At 45.5% G+C, this 12,303-nt stretch overlaps 1 protein-coding gene across 2 annotated transcripts; it reads left to right on the top strand.

Annotated features, from left to right (window-relative positions):
* Window positions 1-6,731: 6,731 nt before the first annotated feature.
* Window positions 6,732-12,200, top strand: kif2c (kinesin family member 2C). Of its 2 annotated transcripts, XM_061295459.1 has the most exons (23): window positions 6,732-6,878; window positions 6,945-7,030; window positions 7,161-7,255; window positions 7,829-7,933; window positions 8,150-8,207; window positions 8,279-8,308; window positions 8,537-8,671; window positions 8,751-8,864; window positions 9,151-9,248; window positions 9,321-9,416; window positions 9,493-9,547; window positions 9,635-9,797; window positions 10,039-10,129; window positions 10,206-10,269; window positions 10,344-10,435; window positions 10,504-10,646; window positions 10,780-10,993; window positions 11,079-11,189; window positions 11,298-11,365; window positions 11,449-11,527; window positions 11,612-11,689; window positions 11,764-11,875; window positions 11,988-12,200. In XM_061295459.1, the coding sequence occupies exons 2-23, from the start codon at window positions 6,970-6,972 to the stop codon at window positions 12,044-12,046; spliced, it is 2,121 nt and encodes a 706-aa protein (XP_061151443.1). In that variant the 5' UTR covers window positions 6,732-6,878; window positions 6,945-6,969; the 3' UTR covers window positions 12,047-12,200. The 2 variants fall into 2 exon arrangements, with proteins under 2 accessions (XP_061151443.1, XP_061151444.1); XM_061295460.1 differs by lacking the exon at window positions 8,279-8,308.
* Window positions 12,201-12,303: the final 103 nt, after the last annotated feature.

Genomic DNA, 12,303 nt, shown 5'->3' on the forward strand with positions numbered 1-12,303 from the left:
TAGTCTCACAAACTTTGCCTCAAGGTGCCAGTCTTGTATCCCAAACTGTCCACAGCCGACCTTCAAAACAAATCGAGGAGACATTTTTTCCTTTCATATTTCCTTCCTTCCTTCCTTCCTTCCTTCCTTCCTTCCTTCCTTCCTTCCTTCCTTCCTTCCTTCCTTCCTTCCTTCCTTCCTTCCTTCCTTCCTTCCTTCCTTCCTTCCTTCCTTCCTTCCTTCCTTCCTTCCTTCCTTCCTTCCTTCCTTCCTTCCTTCCTTCCTTCCTTCCTTCCTTCCTTCCTTCCTTCCTTCCTTCCTTCCTTCCTTCCTTCCTTCCTTCCTTCCTTCCTTCCTTCCTTCCTTCCTTCCTTCCTTCCTTCCACTGCTGAGTGGGTGGCCTGAGGATGAGTGGCCATTGTTGACTGGATTCAATAGGGCTGATTAGTCAAGAAAAATGTGTGTTTAGGAGTGTGTTGAAAAACATGCAGGTGTGTGTGTGTGTGTGTATAATCTTACACTAAGTATGCATCATAAAAGATTCAGAAGAATAATGGGGGGGGATTGAAGAAAAGCAAGCAAGAAAGCAGACTTGCAGGTGACATACCATGCATTCTCATTTAAAACCAACTTTCCTGACAACTATGAAACGGTCAGAAGAAATGAATTTCGTTGATTAGAAACTATGTTTATTTACATGATGTTTTTCCCCTCTGGCTTTGGTCAAATAAACCCTTGCGGCTATTTTTCACTTCAGCACCAGAGTCTCTCTCTCTCTCTCTTTCTCTCTCTCCATCCATCAAGCTAATGTGATGCAAACCTTTGTGCTCTTTTCGATTTGACACCTATTCCCGCTCAATCGTAAAATGCCCTCATTTGTTGTGATTGAAGGTCTTCTAAACATTAGAGGAAGGAGTGAAATCAATATATAGCAAAATCAGCAGAACAAATGTGTTTGCAATCTCCATCCTATACTACGTTACGTGTGGGTGCGTGTGGACATACCTTGGCTGCGAGGAGGAGGAGGAGGACTCCAGCAATCATGTGGACAGGCGGGAGAGTAAACATTTTTGGAAATAAACAGGAAGCAGCGTAATGCCCTTTTAATTGATTCATTCTGTGCCTGTCTGTTTACTGAAGAATCTAACTATGAGAGGGCCTCAGTGTTTAGAAGCGCTTTGTTTAGTTCCAACCATAACACTCTGAGGGCCAGACCTCACGCTGGATCATTGTGACAGAGAGAGTGGGGGGGGGGGGGGGGGGGGGTCTCACCTCTCTCTTTCTCTCTCTCTCACACACACACACTTCTGAAATGCTCTCATGTCCACTATTGAAGCGGTCCCATTATTTGAATTGAATATGTGAGAGATACAACATTTGTGGTTAGGGAGGAGTGATTATCCAGCAAGTACCAGGTATCAGTATTGGGCCATCACGGCATTATTTTGAAGTATCGGGCACTTGTAGAGGCTATTGATGCACACGAAAAAATATATCTATGACCCTCCGCCGCATTAGTTGGTGCTGTAATGTTACAAATGTTAAATGCAGAGGACAAATTTCACCACACCAAATGTGCGTGTGACGATTATTGGGAATTTAACTTTAACTAACAGATCAGCAAATCATCATCTGCATCAGAAGAAAAAAGTTCATGATTTTTTATTTCTTTTCTTTTAGATCCAAAGTACTCGAGGTATCTGCGAGTACTCGTGGAGTGAATATTGTACTGAAATAATCATGGCATCCAACAGACCTCTTTACAGTATGCCAGTCTAGAAGTGTTACTGAAGTTTAAATTGCAGCCGCTGTCTCATAATATGGAGGGGTCTCCAAAAAGAGAGAGAAGAGAAGGAAGGCGTGGGGGTGGTAATTAGACACACACACACACACAGAGGGGAGTGTGTGTGGTGAAGGAGAGCAAAGCTAAACACATCCAAGTGAGCTAGTAAAACCTAATGAAGGCTCAGTGCTAGGCTGGCACACACACATTTCATGTGGGGGTGAGGAGGAGGAGGTGGAGGAGGTGGACTGGGCCAGGCCAGGCCAGGCCGGCGAGCGCTGAGGCTGGCTGGCTCACTGCGCTCGTTTGGGCAAAACTGTAATTGACACCATCAGCGAGCACATCACAATGCCTTTTCCTTTGTCTCCACGTTTGTTCACATGCCACGCTCGCCCCATGTGCGTGGAACTGCGAGCGGTGAGCGGTGACAAAGCAAAAAGGTGCTTTGACGCTCACAGCGTGGCTGGCTTCGCATGTTCCTCGCGCTCGCTTCAATCCAAACGTTTCTTCACTTTATGGAGAAAAAATCAGAAAAAATGAAAGCAATACTTATGCTTCTTTCTTGAGTTCAACATTGTTGCCTGGCAACAAGAAGCCAGATGGCATCATCCATCCATCCACCCATCCAGCCTAGCTAAAAATGGGTGGGTCGGGATAAAAAAACAAACAAACAAAAAAACAGTGATGGACATCATGCAAATGACTCTCTGTGGCCACATTTGCTAATCTATCGTCAATATTTAATCAGGCCTATTTTTCAGCACGACAAAGAGCATCTCCAAATGTTTATGAGATCATTTGTACATTTCAAGCCTTGTTCATAAAAAACAATAGTAACAGTCATAAATATAGTTTCATTCTGTTTGCAAAACAAATCAGTGTTTCCAAACAACTTCTGGCTTGGACAGAAGGCACAATTTCATATTTAATTGGATATTAAACAATATGAAAATAAACCATCTATCATCGCTTTAGTAAAAACGTCATATGGCTATTAGTTTTTATTTTTTTCCCGGTCTCATACCGTATGCCTAAGATCATCGTGCTGTGGTAGGGGGCTAGGCTATAAAAAAAAAAAAAAAAAGAAAGAAAACCAGGATGTGAGTGTAGGTTGACTTTTTGGGGGCCACATGTTGCACCTATCACTATAGCAGCAAACAGATGGCCTCTCTGCTGTGGTCACTCATAAAGAAAAGGGAGGAAAAATGTTATAGCCATGCGTTTAAAGAATTAATTTAAAAAACACACTAACACGTTTTAGTGCTATATTTATGTTGCGGCTCCAGTTGGCGCTCACTTCTGAGTTTGCCTGCTAAAGTACTTTTTGATACTATTTTGGTATGTAGAAAGTAGCTGAATTCATCCCAATGACTCAATGGAAGTAAAAGATTCCAAATAACAATCTTGTTCAATGCAATCATAAACACATTGTTGACGTTAGCCAATGTGCTATCTTTTGCGTCGGCTTACGTTTTTGGAGCCAGCTAGAAAGTTGCCAATGAGTTAGCGGATGAATACAGCTGTGTGTACTAATTCCCAGCAATTTTCATTTTTATAAGTTCCTTTGGAAACTGCCACCACCCTAGGCGCTGTTTTGAAAAGATCAAATCATTCCAATATCAGTGGTATTGTTAAGCAGTTAAAGCTGTGAGGCAGTCAAACACAATGTAAACAAAAGACTAATGAGCAATTATCCTGTCTTCCGTAGTAAAGTTGTTTTATTCATGTCTTCAAGAAATAGTTTGGATGGGAAATTGCTGCTGCCGCCGCCGCCGCCGCCAGAAGAGAGCACACAGGCCGTCCCTGTGGTGCCGTGCCGTGGAGTGCGTGCAGCTGTGTGTGCTACTCTCGCCACACTTTTGCTGCACAGACCTAATAAATAGTAAACAAAATTAGACCCGAAGAAACGGATCAAATTTGCCAGCTGGGCAAACGTACAGTAGGTGGCCGGGCGGCCGGCCGGCCGCCCGGCCGGCCGGGGGTTTCGATGGCCCAGCTCAAAAGGTGAACGGGCTTCTTGTTGAAACCGATGTGTTTGAAGAGTAAGTTTAGTCGGTATGGTAGCTAAACACTAATGATGCTCTTGGAAGCAAGATGGACGCGTTTCAGCGTGCACCGCCAATACTAATGTGCTCTAATGAGAGAAGGTTCCAGGCGTGCGTGCCTGTGTGCGTGCGTGCCTGTGTGCGTGCCTGTGTGCGTGCGTGCCTGCGTGCGTGCGTGCGAGCGACTGTATTTACTCAGTTTGGCTGCTTGGACACACACTAAGTTCACTCATGAATCAATAAATCAACAAAGAGCCACCAATGGCCTGCTTCAGTCTAAAAAAGGTCACTTTGGGAGAAAAAGGCCTCTAATCTTTTTTTTTTTTTTTTTTTTTTTTTTTTCGCCTGGCAAGTTAACTCGCCTCTCTGTAGCATCACTTCCCCCTGCTGGTGACAAAAAAAAATCCTCGTTAGCTTTTTAGCAAGTGTCATTAAAGTAAAATGTGTTCCCTTTTTTTTCTCCTTGCCTTTGTTTATAATTAACCAGTTAACTGCAATTCTCCTAAAATGGCAAAACCCAAATGTTCCTGAAGTGGCTAAATGTCTTTTTTTTTTTTAAAAAAACTCTTGAATCTTTTCAGCTCCACTGGGCAGGCGTCAGGCGTCCTGGGTGGTTTGTCAGTTTGTTGAGCTCACGTAATGTATGCATGTGTGTTTATTTAGTCTGCAAAGCGGAACAGAGCCTTGGCCTCGGCCAATTTTCTTTACATTGACTGTGTGGGGGGGGGGGGATGCTTTTTGCAGATGGAAAGAAGCTGTCAAACAAATTCAGGGCCAACAGATACAAGAACCCCCCCCCCCCCCCCTCGGTGATCATGACCAAGATTACTACTCAAATCTTGTCAGCACGAGTCGTACGGTACGCCGAGTGTCGCGGGTCGGTCCGCTCGGAAATTCAAAGCTGGCTGCTCGCGAGCTTTTATCCGTCTTTGGGGTTTGAAGCTCATGAGTGGAAACACATGCTGGATGGTTCAAGTGACACGAATAACATGCTTACTTGGAGCTGGAGTGAAATCCCACCTGAGCGCCACGCGGCTACTACGCGCGCTAATAAGCCTAAAAGTAGGTGGGATTCATGGATTGGATTTAGGGCCTTGGTTTTATGTGCGAGAGAGTGTTGAGGACATCATTCAAGCTCTCACAACCAACCAAGCAAGCAAGCAAGCACCACCAGAACCCTTGTCAATGTAGTGTAAAAGGAGCTCTCGATTGCTGTCATCTTAATTAAGATCATCTCTGCTGGGATCAAGGATCCAAATGATTGTTTCCTTCCAGGAAATCCGGCTATCTGTTAACTTTGCCACATGTGTGCCAGATGCATCTTTTCTCCCGCTCGGAGCATTCACATCTAGCCGCTCATCCGTGTTCTCGTCTATTTATCCGGTTCAGGGTCACAGATGAGTTGGAGTCTATCCCTGATGACTTTAGGTGATAGGTATACTTTGCCCTGATTTGCTCGCTCGTCAATCAGAGGGCAGCATTTATTCTTTATTATATCTATTTATGATAGACAAAGAATGTACCGCAATGGTGGCTGCAAAGGAAACAACGGCGAGAGAAGAGCGACTTCTTTTTTAGGTTACTTGGTGGGGAAAAAAAAGAGAGAACCAATGTTCTAGATACTTGTTTAAATACGAGCACAGCCACTAGGGGACTGCTAGTGAAAAAGTGGGGGAGGAGCACTGAGTGGGGGCCTGGGGGTCCGGGGGGGGAATGCCACCCACTAAGGCAGTTGTGGGGGTTGGGCAGCTCACAGGAAACAGTTGTGGCTCCATCCCAGGCCTCACACCGAGCAGCCCTGGGCCACCCAGTCATCGGCAGGCCAGACCCACCAAATGGTCCGAGCCCACAGAGATGTGTTTATTTTTCATCCTTTGCTTTGAGGGGAGGGAGCGGTGAAGGCCCACCGAGCTGTTGATGAAACCTTTGATATGTCAGCGTCACTTGCGGGAAATGTGTACACGTACATACCTGCTTGTGTATACTTACTAGGGGGTCCGGTCCGAGAGGGTGTGGACACAAAGGAGTGTTTAGGCTTCGGGGGGCTGGAAAATGGCAAGCCGTGCACGCTGAAGGCAAGGCTGAGCTGAATTATGGCTCATTCTCCAGCTGTCCCTGGCCATTGACATTGTCATAGCCACGGAATGCAGGTGGGAGGGGGGCAGCACGCGGATGAAATTGATGCTACCTGCGCTCTCGGACCGTACAAGAGCGACAGTAAATATTTGACCTCTGTTATTGTCCCAAAAGTGAATATTACAAAGCATTGAATTGACAAAATCATTATTTCCCACCCAAATTTACAAATCATTTTCTCTACAGAAATCCATGAATTGTTTTCTTCACATCCTGTCTCTTACAGTTGAAGTTCAATGAATTTTTCCCAATGATTTGATTGATATACCACTTATCCTGTTCAGTACTGTACTTTTAGCATTAGCATTATTAGTAGTATTAGCAGTAGTAGTTGTTGTTGTATCAAAGTCAAGTCAAAGTCAGCTTTATTGTCAATCTCTCCACGTCACAACACACAGAGACCGAAATGACGTTTTTCTCTATCCCACGGTGACGAGACACATAACACGATAGACATACAAGTACGCGACACAATATAAAAACAAGAAGGCAAAAATTCAAACAATCAATAGTAAGAGTGATGAATAAATAATAAACAGATAACACAATAAATAAGAGGAGCAAAACGGAGCCAGCAAACATAGCGCAAAAGTAAAAAACATAAACAAAAAGGCACAAACAATAAATAATAAGAGTAATAATAATAAGAGTAGTCATTATCATTAGTGGTAGTATTATTTGTATTAGTAGTAGTAGTAGTAGTAGTAGGGCCTGGACCAGACGGCAATATTTGATAGCGCCACTTGACGGCGCTACAGAATCCCAGCGCGTGTTTTCTTTCTTAGCGAGGAAGAAAAGGCGTCACAGTGACGACCAATCAGATGGTTAAACGCGAGGAAATCAATCCAGTTCAAATGTTCGCTGCTGTTGCTCTCGGAGACAATTGACGCCAGATCGGTGCCGTCCAACGCCCAGTGTGTTAAGACAAACAACAGGTAAGAAAGTGGGCTCATATGACACAAGTTGTCAAGGCTATGAAACAATTTCGCTTGACTTTTCAGAACTCTGACGTTACAAAGAGTCCAAATGGAGTCCAAATGGTCACGGTTCCTTGTTGGACTCTCCGTTTATATTAGTCGAAGCGATGGTGAGTTGAAATGTCCTTTAAGACGCTGTCGTGTCGTGTCGTCTTGTATCGTGTCGTGTTGTGTCGTGTCGTATCGTATCGTATTTCTCGCCTTTATTTCCTGATGACGGTCGACCTGTTGTTTACGTAGGCCGCGTTCATCGAGCTACTGTGAAGTCTATCGACACGGCCAATTCCACCATACTGACCGAGTGGCCCGGGATCGATGGCACTCATGCCAAGGAGGTCAGTTCAAATGTGCATTGTTAATGAACGCCCACCATTTGCCACCTAAATGGAGGAGATCTGCTTTCATTAACGGTTACCAACGCTGAGTGGGGAGGCTTTGTTTTGACTGAAATGCTACCAATATGTCAAGAGTTTGACTTGTCACCATCGGGTGGAATGATTGCAAAACGAAAATAGATGGATCTTTATTTGTCATTGTAACACGTACAACGAAATTTAAACTTTTCACTCGAGTCCTCCAACTGCTTTGTTACGTTTCATATCATGAATGATATTGCTGTCACAACGCATAAACTCAACGCCAACCCAAACTCATGATCAGTTGGCCAATTTAATATCACGTTTATTCTACTGTTATTCATTCAAAGTGTACAAGCAGCCTTCCTCATCAATGTCACAAAAGCTCTGCCTGTCTGTCTGTCTGCCTGTCTCCCTCCCTCCTTTTCAAAGGTCTGCGTGGGGGCCTTGAATGGCAAAAGCAATATTAGATGTTGAGCAATCCGAATGTTCAAAATACTTTGATTAAGTACAGTGACTTGAACAATCTCTATTTGTGTTTCCTTCATCCAGCTGGATTTGAACAACTTTTGGGCACTCAATCCAGATCTGTGGGATCACATCCAATCCACCATGAACAAATCTGAGGAAAAATCCCACAATCAACCTTCAGAACATGTGTGTTGATTTATTGTTTTCAGTTTGTCACCAAATAATCCATCATGGCCCTTTTTGAAAAGTCTACAGCTACTGTGCTGGATGCACCACTGTTCATTTTTTAATTGTTCCCTGTAAAAATCCTGAATGGCACTGTCGAGTAATATCACAGTTGGGGAGGGAATATATATATATATATATGACAGTGACCCCAATATTCATCTGTTTCTTCCGTAGAAATACGTGGGTCGACTGCGCTCATCCAGGATTCCGGCCCCGGCCTCGGCCTCATGTAGTACGTAAATAAAAGCATTGTGATTGTGTGTTATGGATCTTGTCATCTAATGCCAAGCTTCCCTCCAAAAGCTGCCACACCGTCCGTGGACAAGACTGGAGGCAAGGCAAATCGTGCGCCGCCATCCCTTCCCTCCAAATCACTTGTTGTCTTTTCATGCCTGTTTTCCGTAATATGTCACTGATAAACGTTTGAGTTTTGCCACTGTGGGAATGGCTGAAAGAATAACACTGGTGAATCAAACTGGAGGTGTCACTTTGTCAAATGACTCTGAGCAGATTTCCCTGCCGATATTATGACTGATCCGCCTGTCGCTCTCTAAATTTCAGGTGTTGGTCGCTCTCAGGTCAGACAGACGAACCGGTTCCAGCCTCAAACGGGACAGATCCCTGAGCAGTCTTCTGCAGAAGCTTCAGGATCAAGCCCACTTGAAGTTCCAACTAAGGCAGCCCTCACAAACTGTGGTTGGTCCAAACCCTGACCTCTAAATTTTAGTCAGGCCAGCAATTGTTGTGACTGATGGAATTGACCCCCCCAATCTAGGGACTTCTAATGACCTGCGATGCAAAAGGGAGCCGAAACCAACCTCATCTTTTGTCCACGAGGCCGTTAAGGAAAATGTTGAATCATCAAAGATTGTCCCTTCTAAATCTTCAGGTTAGTTACCTGACTGAGTCTGATGTCTCCCAAGGTTTTGATCCCTGTCCTTTTCGTAAGCTGAGGCACATGTCAATTGTAGACATACAGCAACATTTCCACATGAGACAAAAATGGACGTGAAGCTTTTTGGGACAGTGTCTGCACTTTGGAAAAAAGTGACTATTCCGTTTCTCGTAGCATGACCTTGTGGTCTTTCCCTCTGTAAATCCCCAAAAGGCATTCCTTTCCTGCAATGTTTGTACACAGGCAATGACATGTTTTTCTTGCCCTCTGCATCCTTCAGGCCGAAGAAAGACTGTGGCTCCCCAGGAGGTCAACAAAGGCAACAAAAGACTATCTGTTGTTGTCAAGCCTTCCGAACAGCAGACCAAGAAGGGCAAGGTCAGTCCTAGTCACTCTTGGAACTTTCTTTCCAGCCTTCCAAGTGAACCTTTCCTGCGTTCCCTTTCAAAGTTCAAAGAGCCATGCCGACCCAACCAGCAATTCTATGACATGATCCAAGACTTTCGAGAGACCATGGAAACCATCCACTTATCCATCACCGACGCGGTACGTTTCTACGCGAGCGCCGTTTTGAGTCCATATTTACTAACTGGTGTGTGTGTGTGTGTGTGAACCGTTCAAGATTGAGCCTCACAGGATTTGTGTATGCGTCCGCAAACGACCCCTCAGCAAGCAAGGTGGGTTGAGTAGCACTGTTGCACTGGAGCTGCTGCTGCGCCTTTCAAACGCCGCGAGCGAGCCCTTTGTTTTCTCTTCTTCATTAGAGCTGAATAAAAGGGAGATCGATGTCATCTCGGTGCCCGGCAGAGGTGCTGTGCTGGTCCACGAGCCGAAACAGAAAGTGGACCTGACCAAGTACTTGGACACCCAGATTTTCCAGTTTGACTATTCTTTTGATGAAACCTCCACCAATGACTTGGTCTACGGGTAAGCTCTTCTGTATTTGGCCTTTCATTATTGACATTGACCGTCAAATGCAAACGATGTGGACGGACGTAATTCGAAACGGAAGAGCGACGGAGCGAAAGCGTACATTTGAGCACAAAGCTTTTCTTGGCTCATTCAAATAAGTTCCCTTTTCTTTTGCGCGTGAGCTTCCTGTCCAAGAATTAGGATTTGAAATATTGCCCAATAACATCAAATGAGTCATTGGTGCTGTGCTGTCCAGGTTCACCGCCAAGCCTTTGGTGCAGTCCATCTTCGAAGGGGGCATGGCCACATGTTTTGCCTACGGGCAGACGGGAAGCGGGAAAACTCACGTGGGTTCCGGTCTTGCTGATTGACCAGTAAAAAGTGGTGTGGTGCCTTGACTTGTTTTCTGCTTGCCTTGCGCAGACCATGGGTGGTGATTTCACAGGGAAGCAGCAGAACTGCGCCAAGGGAATCTACGCCTTAGCTGGTGAGACTCCTTTGCTCATTTGTTCTTTCTTCACCGTCCTCCGTCGGTGGCCATTTTTTTCTTTTCCTCTCCAGCCCAGGATGTTTTTGCCTGCCTCAGTCAGAAGAGGTACGCCAGCCTCAACCTGTCTGCTTACGTCAGCTTCTTTGAGATCTACAATGGCAAAGTAAGACATGGAGTTTTGCCTCACATAGTGCTACCGAAGCATGGCGCAATGACTGCACATCTCTGCAGGTGTACGACCTGCTGAATAAGAAGACCATGCTCCGGGTGATGCAGGATGAGCATCAACAGGTGCAGGTGGTGGGCCTGGAGGAGGTCTATGTAGCCTCTGCACACGATGTCATTAAGATGATACAGCTGGGCAGTGCTTGCAGGTAGCTAGGAGTTGAAACATTGCAAAATCACTCTTGGCGCTTTTCTGTCATTCTTGCCGTGACGTGAGTGGCTGAGAGCAGCGTGACTCTTTACCCCCCCCCCCCCCCCCCCCCCCCCCCCCGTCCCGTCCAGAACGTTTGGGCAGACGTCGGCCAACGCCTACTCCTCGCGCTCCCACGCCGTTCTGCAGATCCTCCTAAGGCGCAACGACCGCGCCACCAGGCTGCACGGCAAGTTCTCCCTGGTTGACTTGGCGGGCAACGAGCGGGGCACGGACGTCAACAGCAACGACCGCGCCACTTTGGTGGAGACTGCCGAGATCAACCGCAGCCTCCTGGCGCTGAAGGTGCAAAGTTTACGAGGAGTGTGTCAGGGTTAGGGCCACGCGGCACCCTTTTGACATGTTTTGTGCCATTCCACTCTTGGCGTAGGAGTGCATCCGCTCGCTGGGCATGAACAGCGAGCACATTCCTTTCAGGATGAGCACTTTAACCAAGGTCCTCCGAGATTCCTTCATCGGGGAGAATTCTCGAACCTGCATGGTACGTCAACGTTCTGGGTGTCGCTTGTGGTGCTTTTTTCTTTTTTTTTTCTTTTTTTTTTTTTTTTTTTAATAATACACTCCCATAAATTGCACCTCTCCTGGTCAGATCGCAATGGTGTCACCCGGTATGGCTTCTTGCGAATACACGATGAATACGCTACGTTATGCTGACAGGTAGGTACACTTTGTAATTAGTGGCAAAAAATACAAATGTCGACTTGGATTTTGATTGTATCGATCCCATTTGAATTGAACAGAGTGAAAGAGCTGAATGCAAAGTCTGCAGGCAGCGCAGAGGCCAAAACACAAGAGCCGGAAATCTGCTCTTCGGATGAGGTCAGTACACTCGGCTCGTTGCTTTGATTGTGGCCATTCCGATCAAAGGCCTGTTGCGACTAAAGAAGTTCATTTGCGTTCAAGGAAACTTCTGTGGTCACCGTGTGTGAAGCCTTAAGTCATGTGGCTAACCTGGAAGAAAAGGTCTACACGGAGCTGCAGGTAGCTTTTTAAAAGTCACTTTACGCCATATAGTGACTGTCATCTTGAATGCCTTTGATGGCTTCTTTGTTCAGAATGTTCATGACAAAGCAAAAGAGCTGCTGAACTCCATGGAGCAACCCTCGTATGACATTGAGGCAGCTCTCCCCACCCTAATGGACTTTTCTCAGTCCTCCAAGTTAACAGGTTTGTGCAAATTCCAATTCACTCATTCTCAAGTCTACAATGTGGGAATGAGTCATTTCAAGTAAAAGCTCGGTCTAACGCGTTGTTGTTGCTGCTTCAATCCTACCAACAGAACTATTGATGACATTACATACCGCTTTGGTGGACGAGAGGGCCCGACTCAAGCATTGAGTCACAAAATGAGAGTTACTAACATTGTTTGTCCGTGAAATACCCGTTATTATTTTGGTTTACTGGGTTATTTGTGCATTCTGTAAGCGCTGTACTGTTTTAAATAAAATAAAGCATGAGGACTAATTCAATAAAAACATTGTTTGACTTGTTACCTTCTGGTGCACATTGTGTCCTTTGCATCATGCTCTGACCTTAAATCTGCACAGACACTATTTGCACAGTGATGTTCTCTCTATAAAGGCAAGCATCAGCCA

This window comes from Syngnathus typhle, linkage group LG13 (genome assembly GCF_033458585.1).
Source record: "Syngnathus typhle isolate RoL2023-S1 ecotype Sweden linkage group LG13, RoL_Styp_1.0, whole genome shotgun sequence".
NCBI lineage: Eukaryota > Metazoa > Chordata > Actinopteri > Syngnathiformes > Syngnathidae > Syngnathus > Syngnathus typhle.